The 20821-nt window shown below is 55.7% G+C and overlaps 1 protein-coding gene across 7 annotated transcripts in view; it reads left to right on the top strand.

The window, feature by feature from the left end:
* Positions 1–12397, top strand: part of ST3GAL3 (ST3 beta-galactoside alpha-2,3-sialyltransferase 3) — a 183178-nt gene extending 170781 nt beyond the window's left edge. For all 7 annotated transcript variants that reach the window (XM_075711378.1, XM_075711376.1, XM_075711372.1 and 4 more), the window contains one exon: positions 12308–12397. In XM_075711378.1, coding sequence (XP_075567493.1) covers positions 12308–12397 — 90 coding nt within the window. The remainder of the gene's footprint in view (positions 1–12307) is intronic.
* Positions 12398–20821: the final 8424 nt, after the last annotated feature.

Here is a 20821-nt window from a genome sequence, read left to right as displayed (position 1 = left end):
ATGTACAGAGGTGGTGTCTGGCTTGTGAAATCCCCGAGCGGAAAATAGCTGAGGAATATCATTCTTGCAGTAGTAGAGGAGGTATCACCATTGGCTTGCCCAGTTCTGGCTCTTCCCTTGGCATCTGCTTATAACCACTGCCTGAGACAGGACCTAGGCTACCCAGGCCCAGGTCTGAGTCAGCACAGCTGGTTCCTGAGCCTTCCAGCAATGACACAACTACACCAGAGTGAAAATGGTTGCAGATGCCTGGCTCCAGCAGTGGATACAGAGACTGTTCATGAAAGTTTCGGGAAAAAGTTTTGTCTCTGTGATGGCGCTGTATCTGCTCTGGTGAATCGGCTGCCTTTGGCGGAGAATCACTCTTGCCCAGTTGTTCCTCCTGTCTCATAAGGATATCAGTCCCACGGTCTGCTCTTGGACATGGGGACGCTCACAGTGGGTGTCCTGTGCCAAGCCTGTTTTGCAACCTGCTAGGTGTCTCTGACCTCAAGGACACCTACACAGGAGCTTACAAGAATGAAGTCATCTTGTTCTTGATCCTTACATGGATCAGTGGGAAAACGTGGCAAAAAGAGTTGGATGACAGAGTCTCTGGTTGAAGTTGCCGGTCCAGATCAGTTGGATCTTCAATTCTGGAAGCCAGCACCCTGAGTGGGATGCAGAAGCCAGTGGAAGACAGGAGGGAGTCACTCTTGGACACTACATGTGTGATCTCTCAGGAATAAACCTTGCATGGCACAGGGCAGTAGATGAGGATGAATGTGTGAAATGCAACCAGTAGGGTCTCCTAGAGAGACCAGTTGCTGCCTGGTTTGTCAGGCCTCTGCTGTCTGGAAGCTGTCAGTCATCTCATCCAGGATGTTTTGTACAGAGGTGAGGGAGCGTTGAAAGATTCTGGTGAAGCCTTACTAATTCAGATGTCAGTGGATTTGTTTCTGCAGACAGGGCTTTTGATGAGAGCTCTGCAGGCCAGCAGAGCTGGTTCTAGGAGGAAGGTTCCTGTTCCACTTGAAGGCTGGTTATCTGATATGTGTCTGCCCATCTAATCCTCACATCCTCACCCACAGGCTCCTCTTACATTTTGCTGCCCTGGTATAAGAAAAGCCATCTGTTCCTGAGTATCAATAATTAATGCTCCTCCTGCCTCTGCCCCTCCCAATATGACAAATTGTTTGTGATATTGTGGAACGTGAAGAGCAGAGAGAGGATTGCATTTCTTTCTTTCCCATTTAATATTAATGGTAGCTGGTAATTGTTAGTCACCTGAGGGTGAAGTTGAAAGGTGAAGGGCATGATAGTTGGGTTGTGGCTTCTGCAGTTGCCCTCAAAGAACACACAAATAGAGGTTTGCCCCAGTCTAGACTGGAAGCACCCTGCACACTCTGCTTCAAGAGAGACCTGCATGTGGTTTGCAAATCGGGAGGCTGCCTTACAATAGCACCTTGTGCCAAATGTTGCCCTTGGCACTAGTGAAAGAAGACTGACCCAGAGCCTAGCTCCACCAAGGTTTTTGTCTGTTCCTTCTGCTCTGACACCCAAAGGCCCAAGAGCATCCACAGCTTTTTCCTCAGTGTTACTTTGAAACTCCAGGATTGTGTCCAGGTCTAGTTCTTCCTGGTGCTTGTCTACATTTCAGCCTCTAAAGGAGCCACTAAAGCAGCCTGTGCCTTGAAATTACCCAAGTATCGTCTTTGTCCGCTGTCTGGCCTGCAGACCCATGCAGGCTGGAGTACTCATTCCTGGGTAGGGGAGCGGAAAAGGTTTGCTTAATGTAGCAGCATCACAGCATTGAAACAATTGCCATGGGATGCAGCTGTTCCGCCATAACGAACATCTCAGGCAGGAGCCCCTGCAGTTTGACCAGGCTTTGGTGGGGCAGAACCTTTGTTTCGGAAGTTCAGATCTTTTCCCTGACTGCCAGGCTCCTCCAGCCCAGATGACCAAAAATCTTCAGTGTTTAAGCCTGGAGAGCAGCTGCAGGGAAGCACTCCAGCTCCACCCTGAAACCATCACTATCATTACGGAGAAAATGTAAACACCAGCAGCGTCCTGGGTCTGGAGGTGCCACACGTGTGTATGTGGCTCACGGGAGCCTCCCTGGGAACATTCATTGAGCCCTTTCCCTTGCCTGGTGTCTGCAGGGGGAATGGACCTGCTGACAAGCGTGTGTCCTCTCAGCAAGGTGTGTCACTGATTTACACTTGAGGCCTGCTTGACATCTCTCTGGACACCCTTGAAACCCTGTGACTCATCTCCAAGGAATTTGTTCTGATTACATTAAAAAAAGCCAGCAAAATGCGCTGGCTTGCTCACAGCTGGGCGGAGATGCCTCTCCCATGCCAAGACTGAGGTGATAAAATCTCTGGAAATGAATGTGATTTTTCCTGTTGCTCTGTGAGACTGGCAGCTGAATTTCCAAGAGGCGAAACACGCAGCCTGAGTGTATAGTTTTGCTTAGTCTGTGCTTTCCCCGCAGGGGTAAAAGCCCTCAAGGTCCAAGATTGTGCTGCAATTGCTACCACAGGAGGCAGCTGCTTCCACTGCCTCTTCCAGCATCTCAGACTGCCGAGGGCTGGGCAAGCATTTCCTGCCAGGCTCTGTGAGGAGGCAGAGCTTCATCCATGTTACCAGTCATGGGGAGGTATATGGTCTTGGGACGCTGGTCAGTAGTATGGCTGCAAAACACATATGGATTTTCCTGTGCTTATGAGTGCTCATGGAAGTAAATTTCTCCGGTTTAGTTCTGGATGGCTTCCTTATCCTCTGTCCTAGGTAGCTTGGTGTGCTCCAGCCAGGGTATGTCCAGGCAGACCCTGGGGGAGAAGACCCTTTTCTGTTCATAGGCGTGCTCTGCAGAGCTGGAAGCATACTGGTGCAGTCCTTTCAGTTTCAGGCTGTGAGCTGGAAGATCAGTGCTTGCAGTACAAAACCACCCCTCAATCCCAGCTCTGCTGCCCAGCAGCTTCCCCTCCGTCTCTCCTCTTCTCCCCATCGTGGCTGGGGGTGCAGAGGCCCAGGCCTGCAGTTCAGCAGGGGATTTCTGGGTGGTATGAAGACACTCTGCTGTTCTCTGGTCTGTTACTGGGAGACTGCTGCCCAGCAGTTGTGTAAATCCTCACAGGTCATTCTTCAGCTCTGATCCTGTTTCTTTGTTTTAACTTACAAAATGCAGAATGTCCAAGTGTGTCATCTCCCTTCAGTTACTATTTCCCCTATTCCCAATAACTTTGCAACAGCTTTTGACCCTTGGCTGCTTCCATGAATGCTGTACAGAAAATGATTGAGTCCTTGCCAAGGTGTCTGCTCGCTTGTTTCTGTTTTCGTGGCAATGAGTCCATCAGAGCTGAATTTTGATATAGTTTATTGTATTTTTATTTCTTGCTCAGGTCCTGTAATGCTTCCTGCCCAAGCACTCCATAAAAGTGTATTTTTATCACAGGTCTTCTGTTTCATCACTGTCTTCTATTAATGTAGAAGTGTCAGGTTCCACTGGGAACATAGTGAAGGAAACATGGAAATGGAGGTGAGGAAAAAGGGAATAATTTTAAAATAGAGTTAAGGCTTTTCCAGATAAAAAAATTAATGAACTTACCTATAAGGATTACAATACACCTTCATTGTTAATGGCAAAACAGGCTAGTGTTTCAGGCAGAAATTATTTCAGGATGGGAAAGTGTTTAGAATAGTAAAAGCATATCTGTAAGGAGTTGATGAAACTGAGGGAGCAGGAGGCTGTGCTAAATCATGGCAATGAAGCACAAGACTGGCTCCCGGCATCCCTCCTCCATGTGCTCTGCCTGGAGCCTGGCAGCGCACAACCTTCCTTGGCCTCATGATCCAGAGGTGAGCTTCAGTCTCCTGGTCATTTCTTGCAGGAGCAAAAATGCGAGCAAGGAGTCACCTCAGACGCAACACAGGGAGCACCCTGAGCTGTCTTCTCAGCAGCTGGCTGCAGACTGCCTCACGCACTTTGTGGTTGGTAAAAATGGGAAGTGTGTGGTTAAAACCCACCCTTATCCATCCAGAGCCCATCTGCGGCATTTGTGTCACACGGTGGAGCTGCTGACTGGTCTCCTTTTCACTGTAGAAGCAGATCAAGCGCCAATGCCGATGTTGTTGGAGGTGTCAGCTCCTTTGATACAGCTGTGCCCGGCACTTCAGTGACTCGCTGCCTGACCCAAGGGGGAGGTGGCGCAACTGCCTTTGATGGCTTCTGTCTGATCATTGGCTCCGCTTCCCCAGCAGGTCTTTGTGGGATGCTGGAGGACACCATCTTGTAACACTTCTTATTCAGCCTGTGTAAGGGCTGTCACAAGGGCCAGGGGAGGTGGCCTGCAGCATGCAGGGACACACAGCTTTGTCTCTGTCTCTCCCCGCCAGCAGCTACCTCAGAATAATCTACAAACATCAAGTTTGGAGTCTCGGCCCATAAAGGCGTAAACAATAGTGCTTTATCATCATCTGGGCTCTCTCTGTGAAGCCGTCCTTTGCATTTTAAATCAACGCAAGTTGCTTGGGAGGGGGTGGTTGGGCTGCTTCAGGCCTCCAAGTACCTTAAAGTTTGCGGTAGCCAACAAGAAGAACAAAACTCCTTTGAAAGCCGGGCAGATGTCTAGCCTGGTGATTTATAGACTGAAAACACAGCTATTCGAGTCTGGCTGATGAATTGCGATTGGAGTACAAGGAATGGTGCAGACTGAAATGGAGGTCAGCTTTGGAGGGGGAGGTTAGGGGCTGGGGCAGGGGGACCTCTGAAAGGGCAGTGCTTTTTCTTGGGGCCGGCAGTGATGACTGATGAGGTTTATACATTTTTGCCTTTGTTTCAAAGCCACCTGTTTGACAGCATTTTGGCTGAACGAAGGCCTCACATGCTGTTCCTGTGCATAAGGACTGTGTGTCTATGTAATAGAATTCTGGAAAGATTGATGGAATAGCAGTCACGACCAGAGCACAGGTATTGCCTTGTTCAGTAGGACCCAAGTATGGTAACACTCATGGGGTACCACTGTGCACTAATAACAGCAAGGAAGGTAAGGCTGTAGACAAAAACAGAATTAGGGTTTGGATGAGATCTCTGTAGGAAAAGACAGTAAAAGATCTACAGGGGTATGCTGGAGCGTAGCTGCTGACCCCAGCATTGAACATAGACCTCTGTAGGGGTGCTAGGTACCACCAGAAATTGCACTGTCATGCGTGTATGTTAGCAGCCAGTATTACGGTCAAGGGCAGAGCCCACGTATTGCGAGATGCGTTAGCTAGCACAGCTCTTCTCACCAACAGTGAGGGCACAAGAAGAGCTGATGGCCTTTCAGAGCTGTTTTTAGCAGGCATGAAGACCTTGCAGAGGGATGTTTTAGGAAATAGCCTTTCATCAAGTGCCTTCATAGTTAAATGAAATGGAAAGGCAACAGAAGGGATGGTATAACTCAGATTTTGCTTCCAGAAGGAGGACTGGAAGCAGGGCGGTATCTAGACCGCAGGGTGGCACTCAGCAGTGCTGGTGGGGTGCTCAGTGGAATTGGGACATACGTGCAGACTATGACCTCTCTGAATTAGGCCTAGCCTAGGAGAACAGGCTACCAAAAGAAGATGCACTGAAGAGCTTGTGGACTCACTGTAGACTTGAGGGGGTTTTTTGGGTTTGGGTTTTTGGTTGGGTTTGTTTTTTTCTTTCAAAAGTGCAAAAATTATCTGCAATTCATGTTTGCAGCAAGGGGGGAACTGACAGGGAAAAGCTGTAGACATAACTTTATAAACAACTGCTTCACGATGGTGTTAGAAATAAGAGGAGTGGGAGAGAGCATCAGGCAGTGACGAGACTTCACCCTGACGGTTGGAAGGGACAAGAATAAAGTGAAAACTGGCAAAAGTCAAGCTGAATTAGATCTTGCAAAGGAAAATAAACAAACACTGCACAGTCCCACTGCCAAACAAATAATATGGAAACAAGGAAAGAATTACCAGGGCTGTGGCATCCACGGAGGTGAAGGAAGCAGAAGGCATAGGGATTAAAGAGCCAAAGTAGGAACCACATGAATGAATATATTACCTCCATAAGGGTGATACGATGAACATGAGGGAAAGGGTGGCTTACAGTGAGAAGTTCATAGACGCAGAAAATGACTGGGTCAGCAGTAAAAGGCAAAAGCCATTGAGGCTAATGCGCTAAGTCTGAGAGCCTGAGCGATCTCTGTTCCAACCACTGCGCTGTTCCAACCACAATTAAGTTGCAAGTCCAGAGGAAAAGGTCCTCAATAAATCTATCAGGTTACACGTGGTTCCACAGGATTAGATTGTAGTGGACATAATACCTCTTTTTCCTTTCTTTTTTTGGGGGATGGGAACAAGGCAAGGAAAATAATCCTGTCAAATTCAGACCTCTTAATCTGACCCCAGAGGTACTATTCAGAACTTCAGAGCAGAGTTTAAATGAAAAAATAATTAAATCCTGAAAGTAAACACAACATGGATTTACCAAAGGCAGGTTACAAAAACTAATTTAATATCTTTATTTGATTAAAAAAAAAATTTCATTCTGAGGACAGAGGAAGCGTAGTAGCTCAGTCTGTCTGAAGTTAAGTTAAGCGTGCAGTACTGTGCCATGTGAGATACTATTAGTTAAGCTTCAGAAGCTACGGTTTGGTGCAACACCTGTATGTGAATAGTCTAAAGGAGAACACAAAGAGCAGCACTGAAAGGACAGCTGGGAGTTCCCCTGCAGGAGGTCATGTTTAGTGTTTGCTTTAATGATTTTTGGCACAGAAGGCAATGGTGTGCAAGTGGAATTTGTGATGATACAAAACCAGGTGTGGTCAAAACAAAGGAGGATCAAAATACCATCCAGGAAGACTGTGAGCACCTTAAGAACAGGAGTAAACTGGGTGGCATGAAACCTAGGAGTATGAATGGAAGGTCATGCTGTTTGGGGCAATAACAGAAATTTTGACACTAAGCTGGGAAAGCATTATTTGGCAACAGCAGAGGAGGAAAATGCTTAAATAGGTATGAATAAATCACAGGATAATTCAGGGTGCCAAGCTCTAACTGTGGGGGAAAAAAGAAAAAAAGCAAATACAGCTCTAGAAAGACTTGAGCAAAGGACTTCTTGTAGAGACAGGGAATTGTCTCTGCATGAGGCAATGGTGAGCCCTTTTTCTGCTTCCCAAGAAGTAAATTTGGAGTAAATAGGGCAGAGGAAGCTACGACACTTCTGGGAAGTTTTCTGTTTTCACAGAGGAGATGAACAGCCTCTTTTGGTAGAAGGAAAAAGAAAACATGGCTTGTTTAGCTTGGTAAAAAAAAAGGCTGAGAAGAGATACAATTGCTGTGTATGTATTAAGAATAAGCAGGTGCTAAAAGAGCTGTTTAAAGTTTCAAGTTGGTATAAGAATGACTAGGCTTAAAAGAGCTGTGAGTAAATCTTTCCTAAACATGAAAAGAGGAGGGTGCCCAGCCTTCCCTTTTTTTTCAGTATGTGTGACTCCCGAGGGGTGTAGGCAGGACAGGACGGGGCAGCCTGCAGTGCTGCCATGTCCCGGCGGATGGATTGAGAGAGGAGGGGGCAACAGGTCCTGAGCGAGGAGGCACTGGTGTCATGGGAGGTGCACTGGGAGGTGAAACTGCGGCTCAGGAGGTGGCCACAAAACACCTAGTGTGTGTGGTCACCATGCCGGGACCAGAGCAAGGGCATGGGCAAGGCAGAATCATGAAAAATAAGCTGCTCTACAGACAAGGCGGTGCAGGTTAAAGTTAGAGATAAATTAGCACCAGCAGAGACTAGAAGCCGACTGTTAGCAGTGAAGTAGCACTTCTTGCCGCTGCAGTGATTTCTGTGCAGGTTTTCGGGGAGAAATGCGGCTGACTTGCAGAAATACGGAGGATGTAACAGAACTGAGAAACCTCCTGCTTTACAACTTGCTGTTTTTCTTGAATGCATTCCTCATTGACTTCACTCTCTCTGATTTAATCTTCCTGTATTTTAAGATACTGCAATATACTTGGTAAGACTAACGTGCTCTGAAGCTGAGGCATTCCTTGATTGTAATTGATTACAGATGGGGAGCTTACCTTCCTCCTGGGTTGGTCTCTGAAACATTTTCTTAGTCTTAAAACATTCTACTTGGCTTCTCTTGAAGGGACAGAGGACGTTTTGTGCTTCCTCGTGGAGTCATCAAGAAAAAAAGGACAGGTGGTTTGGGGCTGCTGCATTTGCATAACCCTGAAAGGTGGCTTTAACTGATGATAAATTTTGATCTAATAACTGTGACCAAACGATCACACATCAGACCAACTGCCACCTCTCTGGGATAGACAGCCATAACAGTGCATCTGCTTGCAGAGTGACTCTCCTCCTGCTGTTTCTGTCTCCACTGAAAAGAGCAATCACCTACTAATCATAGAGAGACCCGAAGCAAAGGAAATCCCAGCCTGATCCCCAAACAGCAGGAAGGGTTCTGGAGCTTCTTGGGACGTTGCCGGTGGAGCTCCCAGAAGTTCATTACTCTGCCTGTGTGCTCAGAGAAGCATCCTGTTTGTTTGCTCACGTGGAAACAAGCGGTTGGACTCAATGATCTTAAGGGTCTTTCCCAACCTACGCGATTCTGTGATTCTGATCTGTACTAGCTGCCTGCTCGATGCGAGCAGCGGAGCGGGGAGAGGGCAGAGACAGTCTGCCAGGTCACAGGAGCAGTGGTGGTAGTGACGTGCGGGGACAAGAAGGTGGAGGTGGCAGTGAATGCTCCAAGCTGCTCTGTTGCTGTCTGGAGGTGCAGATTCATGACAGAAGAGCTGGAGTTTCCTGCCTGTGATGCTGAGGCGTAGCTTCAAGACTCAGGGCATGAGCTTTGTGAATGTGAATAATCCAGCATACGGGAGTAGGAAATGAGGCAGAAATGGCTTGGTGTGCACGGGAAGAGAGGGTCAGAACAGTCAGAAGGGACAGTGAGCATCTTGTCAGCACAGCCAAAGTGCATCCAGCATCTGAGGGCAGGAGAAGGCTTCTTTGCAGTAGTAGCAGGAATAAAGCACCAGCGTTGCAGCTGCTTCACATAATCCTTCTCCAGGTGTGGATCCTGCTCACAACGCTCAGCTTAAAATGTCAAAATGAGCACTCTGACAGCACAGCCCTGTCTGTGGGAATGTGAGTGGCCAAAGCATTGCCTCTTTCTTACCATCCTGCTGCAGCTCAGAACACTGCATCAGCTGAAAGATTTCCAGGACTACTTGCCCACAAGCTTGGTTACACATGGTACCTCAGCTTACCCAGTGAGGAGTGGCAAAAGAGAACTTTCCCTTACAAAAGCCATAACATGGTCCTGGCCCCAAACCAAACTGAGCCTGCCAAGGCCTGGCTTTTCATGAGACCTTGCAGCCAGCTCACAGAGCCCTCCCGCCTGCCGGCAGTGTGTGCTACCAGACTGTGCTACTCAGGGTGCTATCGAGGGTGTATACACCCTAAAACCTGCTGCGTTTTAGGATGTCTTTTGTTGCCTTTCCCCTGTCGGGGCAATGGGAGTGAGGTGCCTGCCTCTCTCTGGCAGTTTTGATAAATCTGCGCCGGCTCTTCTCCCCACTGCAGCCGCCGGCGCTGGAATGTAGCTTCCTTTGCCTGATGAGCTCTGTCTGTCAGTGGGGTGAGTCCCTCTCCTGTAATCAGTAACCAGAGCTGGTGTTGAAGACATGCCTCATCCCTCCTGCCTGCGTTGCTATCCGGCACAGGGGGAGCAGCACCGCACCGAGCAAGCGCTCTGCTAGTGCTCTTTGTGGGGGTTGAAAGCCCGTCCTCACCGGGGAATCCTCTTCCTCTGTGGTCTTACATTCAGCCACAAAACACTGGGGAGTACTGCCGCAGACACCACCAAGATCCGTGGATCAAATGGGAGGCTGAATTCCTTTACATGTGGCTTTCTGCCTGGAAGGAGGAGTTTGTGGCTGTGCCCAGGGTATAGAGCAGCCTGGATGCTGAACAGCCAGAGGTTTATAGGTCTTGCCAGCAGCCTTGCAGTCAGTGCTGGAGCCAGACCTAGCCATAATGTAACAGATTGCAATTGTATCTCAAAATTTTGTTATCCACCTCCTGTACTTGAATTCCTGCTCCAGTTGCACCTTTCCTGAAGCAGATTTCCCGTTGCCATCAGATAAGGCTCTGGAATGTGGCCTGCGGTGAGGTTTTAGGTGGTTTGAGTTTGCCTGGAAGTGGCTGCTTCCCCAGTTACCCGTCCGTACAAAGGGACGCAGCAGGTTGTGCTGGATGAAACCAGTTGGCTTCTCATACTGTTTGATGAGGCTGAAAGACATGAAGGAGGGATCAGCTTGTGCTATGACGTGTCAGGCACATCAGGCTCCCTCGTGCTCCAGATAGGCTTTGAACAACAAGCCCAGCCAGATGTAAGTGAATGCATCGAGACCTGGTGTTCCCAGCGTGGCCTCTGTGCCAGCAGACAGCTGTTGGCAGGAGCACGCACGCACACTTGGCTGCCTCTGCCGGTGCCGTGCGTTCCTAGCAAGGGACTGTGCTGTCAGAAGAGACGCTGCTGCGTGTCAGGGGCCGAGCCCCGGACCCCCTGCTGATGTGCTGCCTGTGGGACTGTTTCCAGTACATTGGGGGATCCTGGCTCTCTGGCTCCAAGTGACAGGCACGTGCAGCCCTGCTCTCCCAGCTCCCTCTGCTCTGCACCACCATCACCCCCACTTCTGTGTTCTGAAATTCATACTCTTTTCCTTTTACAAGCCAACTTTCTTCCCGGTGCCAGTTTTCAGTTTCTCCTTTTATGCTAGCAGAAGCCAAGTACTGAATTGTTTCTGGGCAGCGTCTTTTCAGTTTAGAGATGAGATCTTCTGCATTTTCAGAGTCCCAGAGAGCACTGGCACAGTTTACCATGTGTGGCCGTGTTGTTGCTGGTGCCGGTGCAGCCTTTGCAGCATTCAGGTAATAGTGTCACTGGAAACAGAGGAAGTCAAAGACGCAGGTTACAAGATAAGACCTACCTGAACTTTCCTTAGCAGCTTTAACTGTCACCATTCCTGTGCACTGAGGGGGTGGCAGTAGCTTGTAAATGCACAGTAGCAGCAAGAGAGGTATTTCCAAAATGTGCTGGAGATCTAGAGAGGGACCTTCAGTCCCTTGGACTTCTTGGCAGCATCTCCACACCATGACTAGGGCCGTCTGTGCCTCACAGTCAGCAGTTGTGGCTGAGAGCTGCTTGCCCTGGACAGGACAGGACATCCACAGATGACAGGAGAGCCACATGCACGTTGTGTGTGATGGGTGCACCCAGTGCTTTGCAGGCAGATGCCCATGGTTTTCCAGTGGGTAAACTGGGTTTAGATACCTATGACAAAGTGCCCTCAGAGGGCTCGTTGGGCTGGCGCTTTGTTGGTTGAGGCCATTTCAGGGAGGCTCCTGTAGAGTGATTTTATCATGGTACAGATCATATTTAGAACTCAGATTACCTGCTGGCCAGAACACTGTGCTGGAGACCTGGATTCATTTACTGGGATTCTTGACCTGTTCAGAGATTTTGGGGAATGCTGCTTTTCCCTGCTCTGCCTTGGTCTCCCCAGGGGACAAACCACTTACTGCTTTCATTAAGTGCTTTAATAGTACCAGCACAGAGGGGTGATGGCAGATGCTCTGATCGTGGCTAAAGCCTGCTGCAGGAACACAGCTGGGTGGGCTGACACCAGCTAAAGCAATCATTGCTCTGAAGTGCCTGGCTGGGAGGTGTGACCATCTCACCCTTCACACTGTATTAGTGTAACCTTTAGCGTGTGATTTCCTCTTGATAGGGCTAGCAGAGGCAAGAGCCGGCCTTGATGGGGCTGGTCTTGAGGCTTTTCAGCTGCCAGCACCCCCATGCATTCCCCAGAGACCTCCATTGGCAGGGAGCTGTATGTGGGTACGACAAGTCTTGCCACCACATTCTCTGTCAGCTCTGTTCCCCAGCACACATCACCATTAATGATGTACTGTTGGACTCGAGTGCCATGGCTTGGGAGGCCACTGTAACCAGCTACTTCTGCCCAAGGTACCTGGGTTGCCCAGATCTCACCATGCCAAAAAAACTTCACCCAACCCATGGGGAGACCTCCTACCTCAGGTACACAGGTCTGACCCTGCTGGCTGTGTCGGCTTTAGATAAGAGAAGGCCCTTGGTCTGCAAGGGTTCTTCTGGTCTGCAGCAGGGTCTGTCTCCTTGGCAGAAGCCACTGCCCTGCCCTAGCTGGAGTCTCCCGCAACGTGGGGGACGCGAGCATGCTTGGCCAGGATAGCTGCTGACCTCCTGTCTCTCCCGTTTCCTTCCAGTCCTGGACGCACAACATCCAGCGGGAGAAGGAGTTCCTGCGGAAGCTGGTGAAAGCCCGAGTCATCACTGACCTAACCAGTGGGATTTGAGTGGCTGCAGCCACTGCCTCCAAGGGAGGAGACAAAAGACGCACGCTGCAGCTCTGGGAGCAGGCACCGGCAGCCCCCCTGCAAGAATCCCACCTTACTGAAGACACACAGAGATGCCCAGGTGCTCTGGGAAGACCCTCTCACATTGCCAGTCTGCACGAGGGTTGCATCTGCTGCCTCCAGGCCTAGAGCTGGCAGGAGGTGGGCAAGGGGTTGAGTGGGCAGTTCTCGAACTCTGCATCACAGACGGATCTTCTGTGTCCTGAATTAAACAGGAAAGACTCAGGAGAGAGAAGGAAGGTTTGTGAATAAAATTATTTGTGCCAAATGGGAGGTGATGCTGCCCCGAGGCAGCAATGCCTGAATGTACAAAGTATTATTTTTTAAAAGAAACTCTGATGGAATCATACTAGAAATACCAAGGTACAAGGCAAAGTCTGCTTGTGCGCAGCCCTGCGAAAAGCCTGGCCTCTCCGTGCTCCATCTGCATTGTCACGGGCCTCAGACCTTTCCCCAGGAAAACAAATCCGTCCAAAACTTCAGTGTTGTTGGTGCTGCTATAATTCGAAGGAAGAATAACGGCGTTCCCTCGTTCTCCACTTGGAGCTTCTGGATGGAGATGAGCATGGGTTTGTTTTTCTGCACTTTTCCTTGCTTCCCACATAGAGGCAGCAGCAGCAGCCACTTGGCTGTGTTTTCCATAGCCGTTTGCCCTGCTCTGCCTCTCCCCTGACCCCAAGGTGGAGCGGGGAGCCGATGGCTTTCTCTGCCTGCAGCAGACCCTCCCCACCTTCCTGCCTGTCATGGCGCTGAGGAACCTGCCTCGTTTTGCTCAAGGCTTTCAGGCCTCTTGGTTTGTGCCTGCTGTGCAGGGCCACCAAGGAGTCCATGCAGATTGGTGTCACCATTTCTGGACAGCATCTCGCTTTATTTTTGTGTGGGAGAGGAGTAATTTATTCTTTGGAAGGAGGTCAGATCTTGCGCAGAGATCTGAAGCTTTACAGTTTGAGAGCAGGCCACTGAAGATGTTTGTTTTCCATTCCAGACTCGATCACGTTCCCTATTTAAGTGATGTGTGACCTCAGTGATGATGGAGCCTGCTGGCACGGGTGGGGGCCTGCTGGGAACCCTCATTCTCTGCTCGGCCCCTGCTCACTTCATTTCCAAGCTCCTCCCGTGCTGCTCTAGCACTGCTGCTCCTCCTGCTCTCAGGAGCACGTCCCTTCCTTTGCCGTCTTGGTCCCCAGCAGTATTTGCACATTTGATTTGTATACGTATTTCAGAGGAGCTGGAATAAACTGAGCAACGTGGCCGAGTGCGAGGACAGCGGGGTGGTCTCATCCACCTGGAGAGCAGGGGCAGAAGGGAGATTGCCAGGGGAATGGTTACAGGTGGAAATCTGCTCACACACTCTCACAGCCTGGAGCAGGCTGGACTGCACCCATGGGCACTGTCCCGAGCCAAGTCTCTGTGTGTCGAGGCACCGGCATGCAGCCAGCCAGGGGGGATCCCGGAGGGATGCTGGCCGGGCTCATGGTCCTGGCGCTGCGTCTGATGTAGCCCAAGGATTGCAGTCTGCCTTGCTCTGAGCCGAAGGGAGAACATGGCTCTAACATGGACAAGGGATGCTCGGAGCAGGGCCCGCATGGTTCCCCCGGGCCACCTCTGCTCCCGCTGACTTGCAAGGGGTTGTGGCTCTGGGGCTGAGACCCCAGAGGGGACGTGCAGGAGGGGCAGGCAATGACCCAGGTGTGGGGCGGAGGAGCAAACTGTATGGAACGGTTTGAGACCAGGCTGCAGGCAGAGGCAGCTCTCAGGATGTGGTGCTGGGTGCTGCCCAGAGACCAGTGTGGGATGTGCCCCTCAGGAGCCTCTCCTGCGTGGTGCACCCATAGCCAAGGAGCTTGCTCAGGGGCAAGTCCTGTCCAGCTTCTGGTCATGGCTGCTGCTTGCCTTGTAGTCTGGGAGCAGCTCAAAGATCATGCCTCTTCCAGGCTGCAGAAGACATGCTGGGAGGCTCTCCCTTCCCTTTCCTCTTCCCATGTCCCTTCCTCTGTCCCTCTGGCCTCCCAGCCAGGCGATCCCTGCTCCCCCCAGTACATGCCTCCCCCCAGGATGCTCTGTGAGGTTTCCAGCATGGAGAGCTGACGTTTCCAGCAGGATTTTGAGCATATGCTGTGGCAGATACTCCTTTGAATATTCTCCCCCAATTTGTTTTTCCTGCTCAAGGAGCCCAAGGGACTGGATTTCCACAGCTCTCGCCAGGCGACACTCCCTTTGCGGTTCCTGTGTGTCAGCCTGGACCTGGAACCGTCATCCATAGAGTCCCTGCCACGGTGGCAGTGGGGGTGCCTGGGCTAGACCTGGCCAAGGTTATGGCTGGGGAGGGGTGGGCACCCACCCTCTGCCTTGGTGCTTGAACTGGGTCTTTAACCAGCCGCTGTGGGAGCCCTGGGGCAGCAGCAGGGTGATGGGCTGCATCTGTATGCTGCAGTGAGCTGAGAAGCCAGAGAGTGGGTGGCTGCAGCCAGGAGGGGGAGGAGGGGGGTGAAGAGCCTTCGGTGTCCATGCTGGGCTCCTCTCCACCCCCACAGAGGTTTGTGATGGCGTTAATTTGATTTAGTCTGTTTCATTGAGTACTACAAAGCTATGGGGCACCTTCATCTCCAACTCACTGGCTCCAGGTCCAAGGAGAGAGCATGGCCCCTACTCTGCTTTCCCTGACATCCCGGCTCCCCACCATGGCCAGGGACAGGTCCTGATGGGAAGCTGTCCCTGCAGACCAGGGAGGTGACTCCAAGCCCTTCCCTCCACCTTGGTGGGGGTCTCCAGGCAGAAATGCCTAGGCTGAATAGAAGAGCGCAAGGCCCTGGGTGACTGGTGGGTCAGGACCACCTGCAAGTAGAAGGAAAAAGAGGATGAGGGGTTGTTTGGGGGCCAAAGGCTCCCCTCTTACTCACTGTCCCATTTGACACTGGTGGGGCAAGCACTCCCAATGGAGCAGCCCTCCCACCAGGCAATGGAGGTGTGCACCCTGGCCCCGGAGGCAGTGCGCAGCACTGGGTTTCACTCCTGGATGCTGTTCCTTTGGCTGCCTCCTCGTGTGCACCTGCAGCCATCTCCCGCCCTCCGAAACGCTGCAGTCCTGCCAGCTCGGAGCGGTGCGCACAGGTCAGAGCAGGGTCAGTGGGACGGATGTGAGTCTTGGCCTCTCCCTCGCAGTGACTCACCTTTTCAGCTTGGAAGGGAGAGCCCAGGGGAATTCTCCACAGCCTAAATATAGAGCAGGGTTGCCTGGTGCCTCTGACGCACAGCGGTGCAGAAAGGCCACTTGGGTGGCAGGGAACCTGCCTAGAGAGAGGCTGGGGAAGTGCAGGGAGGTCGGGGAGCCAGCTCCCACAGCGGGATTTTGCTCCAGCTGGTGCGGAGAGCAGGTCTGGGGAGCTGCAGGCCAGCCAGCACATGCTGCTCCAGGGCAGAGGGGCTGCCAGAGAGCTGCTGCTGCGCTGACCACACCATGAGCATGGGCTGCTCGTGCATTTGTGGTGTGTAGCCGTCCCCAGTGCCCACCACCCTGGCATCGGGCTCCCTCCACCAGCTCACCCCACTAGGGCTGGCCATGCTGTGGCCTCAAGCTCACACGTGCCAAACACCAGGGAGCACGAGGCGGCAGCAGGATCCTCTGCAGCCGGGCAGGACAGGGCTATCTGTATCAAATGGAGGCAGGCAGGCCGGGGACGGGCAAGGGCTTCCAGGCTGCCTGGCAAGGGGGCGGCTGCCATGCTGAGCTCCACCGGCACCAGCGCGGCGTGTGCCGTCACACGCAGTATTACAGACGTGTCCTTCGGTGCAGGTGACTCGGGCCACTACCGAGCCCCTCTGGGTGCCAGCTCCTTGCACAGGGACTCACTTCAAAGGCCAGTGTGCTCGCTGGTACTGTACCAAGCTGAGATGCAAGAACTCAATGAGTTTTTAAATTAGTTTTAGTTTCTGCGATTTTTTTTTAATTTCCCCTCTAGGCAGGGAGGGCAAGAGTCTTGCAGGCTCCTCCAAGCCAGCTTATGTCACATCAATTCAGTCATATCACAGAAGCAATAAAGCTATCAAACAAGCTTGGCTGGCCTCTTTCTTCTGCCTTTGGCCTTTTTTAGGGGAGGGGGAGGGATTCCCCTGCTCAGGCTGTCCCCAGCCTGGTTTCACTGCTGACTCTTCCAGCACAGTAACCTGGAGGCAGCTGCCGGGAGCTGCAGCTGGCCAGTGCCACTGGCCTGGTGCTGGGGACAGGAGAGGGCTGCACTGTTCTTGCTGGTGACCTGAGGGGTGGGAGAGGGGCTCACGGGTTGGGTGCATGTCACATCGAGGGGCAGAGGGGTGAGAGCTTGTCCTGCCTGGGACAGGCTGCCTGCGACTCTGCCTGCTCTCTTGGGGACTCCCTGCCAGCGGGGTGGCTTCCCGCCGAGGGTCACAGCAGCAATAGGGCTGGGTGCGGCCCCAACAAAGGCAGGTGTCCAGCCAAGTGACCTTCTCGCCACAGCGTCCAGGAAGGAAACGGTTTAGGAAGCCAGGGACCGAGGCTGTGACCAGCTCCGACACCTGCCAGGTCCCAGCGGGAGGAGTGTAACCCATGTGGCAAACCCCAGCTATGCCACGGGGCTTCTGGAGCCACAGGATGAGTCAGGGATAGTCCCATCGCCCGGGGGGACAGGGTGGCTGCTTCCAGGTGGGTGACCAGTCTGCCAGACCTGCCCCCTCCTAAACACAAGGGGTAGCTTCCTGCCAGCACCGATGGGACACCAGAGGCAACTGCCCAACCCTCCCTGGTGTGTGGCTGCAAGTCCCAGATCCTTCCCAGAAAGAAGATGCTGGAGCTGCTCAATCCCTCCTTCCTGCCCTTCTCTTCCCAGCCCTTAAAGAGCAGGGCCACCGCTGCCATTGTGCCCCGTCCTGGCCTTGGAGGGCTGCGGAGGGGGAGAGTGCAGAGCCTGGGACCGGGGCACACGGGGACAGCCCGTGGGAGGTTCAGGTCAGCAGAGACAAGGACACTTGTTCCGGAGCAGGTGTCCCTGAAGGAGCCACATCACTGCTGAGATGGGGACGATGCAACCGTTCGGTCCATCTGCGTCACAGCTCTCTCCCACACATTTTGTCACGCCCAGCCACGGCCTCGCACAGGCCTGGCAGCGGCCACGGCGTGCTCAGTCCTGCCGTCTGGCTGGACCGCACCACCCCCATTCCGCCTCAGGCAAGGGTGGCACCTTCAGGGACAGATGTCACAGTGGGCCCTGGCCCCGCAGGGCTCATTCCAGACCAGACAAGGGTCACGGGGACACCCCAGCCCTGGGGGTGCAGGAGCGCAGGCTGCCGCAGGCGGTGCCTTGGGAGGCACCAAGCCAGCTGCTCCCAGCAGCAGCCAGGGAGCAGGTCACCCATCCATCTGGAGACCCGGGGCCCGGGGACCCTGCCCTGTACCCCAGCACCCTGTGGGGCCTGGCTCATGCTCAGCACTCCCCGGGGCAGAGCCAATACTCGTGGGAGCCCGAGGGGAGAGAGCAGTGGCCAGATTCAGGCACAGCGCTGTGACGTGCCACCTCCTGCCACCACGATCTCGGGGGGACAGGGAGGAGGTGACGCTGGCAGGACATCAGCGGGGCTGATGGCAGCAGCGGGGTCACATCTCCCAAGATAAGGGCCAGGGGCAGAGGAGGGAGCCAGGGCCCCCAGGTGTCTGGGGTAGCGGCCACAAAGCGGGCACACCTGGAAGAGGACAGAGGCCAGGCTTTGCACAGCCACCCCTTTCACAGGACCAGGGACCATGGGCCCACCTGTATGGGGTCCCCTGGATATCCCCCTGTGCCACACCCCACACAGCCCTCTGCCAGCATCACACCCACAGCTGCTCCCGGCTGTGCCCTGGGGACATGAGGACCAGCCCAACCCGCAGGGAAGGTGGGAGGGGATGGGGTAACCCCTGGGGTGAGCCAGCACCTGGGGCTGTCCCCGAGCCCCGAGGGCTGTCCGTGGGGGAGGCAGCCCTGCCCTCCGCTGGCAGCTCCCCCTGCACGGGCAGGGCTGTGGCCAGTCCCAGCCCCACGGGGACAGCCAGGCAACCTGGAGCAGGACAAGCCACTCGCATGGAAACTTTCCAAGCAGGCAGCCCCGTTAGTCTGCAGCCCTGCAAAGCAGAGAATCGTGTTCCCTGTCCCCCATCCCCTGTCCCCAGCTCATTCCCCACCCCAGGGATGAACCTGGGCCTCCAAACCTCTGCTGGGCCAAGGCATCCAGGGCATCACCTCTGCCAGCGCCCATGAAAGCATCACGGACGGGAGCTGCCTCAGGCCACGGCCGTGGGGCAGCGCAGCCCCGTGGCAGAGCCCACCCTCCCACGCGGTCCCACTAGCAGGCGTGAAGCCACCCAAGGCCACAAACTTGGCCAAGCTGCCTGTGCCGGGAGCCGGGGGCAATCAGGGCCACGCAGTGCCACGGCAGGGCAGGGGCAGCGGCACCGGGCCGCGTGCCACCTCCACTATCCCCGCTAGCAGTGGCGGGGACGGCTTAGCCGGTGCCGCCTGTGTCAGCACATTCCCGGGCAGGTGATGCCGCAGGAGGAACGCAGGAGTTGTCATCCCCGTGCTGGGTAATCCGATGAGATGAGACAAGACGAGGCGGCCGGCTCCGCCGGTGGCTGGCACACGCCGGCCTGCCCTCCCTGCCGCAGGGCCGCGGGGTCCGGGCTGCCGTGCTGCGGGGGAGCAGTTAACGCCACGCGGGGGGCCCAGGTGTCGGGGCAGACCCCCGCGGGCGACCCGGGGGCCAGCGTGCAGCCACGGCGCAGGCGACGATCGAGCCGCTGGCCCCGCTCCAGCCGGGGAGTTATATAAACCCGGGGAGGTTGCGGCGAGGCGGCGGAGCGCGGCCGGGGCAGATGACACGGCAGGCAGCATCCCGGGGCGCGCAGCCCGGCCGGACGCCTCCGGAGCCCGCCGCAGGCAGGGCCCGGGGGGCCGGCGGGCCATGAGGGCTGGCCCCGGGGGGCTCGCCCGGGCCGGGCTGTGCCCCGGCGGCCCGCTCCGGCCGGGGGAGCACGTGTGAAGCGGGCCCGAGCGGAGGCGGCCCTGGGATTTGGCACGTTTGCAAGGAGCACTCGAGAGCCCCGGGATGGACGTGGAGGGCCCCGGGCGGTGACGTAAGGACTCGCACGGGCTCGGCTCGGCTCGCCAGCCGGCCCCCATGTCCCCGGGGCCTGCGACGGCCCCGGCGGAGGGAGGCAGGGAGTCGGCAGAGGTAAGGAGCCCGGCGGCGGGCGGCCCCGCCGGGGTGGAACCCGGCCGCGGGGCGCCCGTGGGCCGTGGCCGCGGGGCGCGGGCGGGCTGGGAGGCAGGGCAGGGCGGCCGGACTCCTCCTCCGGCGAGGCCGGACGTGAACGCCAGCACACCGGTGGCCCGCGGTGGCTCGGGGTGCGTGGGAAGCCGGCCAGCCCCGCCGCGGCCCGGGCGCTGCCGGGACGGCCCCCGCCCTGCCCCTCCGAGCCCATCCCCACGGGCCGGGGTGGCTCCGCTGTGCGGAAGGGGTCCCCGGGGGGCTCGCCCCCCCCGCCCCCCGACGCCGAGCGTGGGGTCCCCGTGGGGCTCTGCTCCCGCAGCGCTCCGGGAAGGGCTTGCACTCGTCCCCGGGGGTGTCCGGGTGTCCGTCCTGCCCCGTCCGACCGGGCTGTCGGGGCAAGGGAGCCCCGCTCGGGGGGCGTGCGTGCGTCCGTCCGTCCGTCCGGGCTGCTCGTCCGTCTGCCCGTCCGCCCGCCCGGCGGTGCCGAGAGGTGCCGGGCCGGCGGGCAGGTGGTGGTGGCGGGGGGCGGGCGCCGCCGGGGGTCCCGGTGCCGTTCCCGGAGGGGTGCGAGTCTCCGCGGGAGCTCGGCGGCGGTGCGGGTCCCGGCGCGGAGCCGGCGCTAATGCGGGTCGGGCTGCGGGTCCTGCTGCTGGCGGGGTCCCGGTGCCGTCCTGGTCCCGGGGCGGTCCCGGCGCCCGTGCCGGCTCGGAGTCCCGCTGCCGCTGCGGTGCGGGTCGGGGTGCCGGTCGGGATCCCGGTGCCGGTGCGGATCGGGGGTCCCGGTGCCGGTGCCGGTGCCCGCCCCGCCGGTCAGGTGACGGCGGCTGGAATTTGACACCGCCGGCGGCGGCGGGAGCGGGATGGAGCCGCCGCTGCCCCGCACTGCGCGCCCGCCCGCCGCCGCCGCCGGCACCGGCACCGCGCCCCGAGGCGCACCGGCACCCCGACCCGCACCCCGAGGCGCAGCGGGAGCGGCACCGGCAGCGGCACCGGCAGCGGCGGCGGGAACCGGTGCCGGTGCCGGCGGGGCAGCGCCGGCCCCCGCCCGCGCCCCGCCCCGGCGCGGCGGCGGCGGGCGGCGGGGGGCGGCGGGGAGCGGAGGCG

This window comes from Pelecanus crispus, chromosome 5, assembly GCF_030463565.1.
Source record: "Pelecanus crispus isolate bPelCri1 chromosome 5, bPelCri1.pri, whole genome shotgun sequence".
Taxonomy (NCBI): Eukaryota; Metazoa; Chordata; class Aves; order Pelecaniformes; family Pelecanidae; genus Pelecanus; species Pelecanus crispus.
The sequence above is the reverse complement of the archived record's forward strand: the minus strand, read 5'-3'. Positions and strand labels throughout refer to the sequence as shown.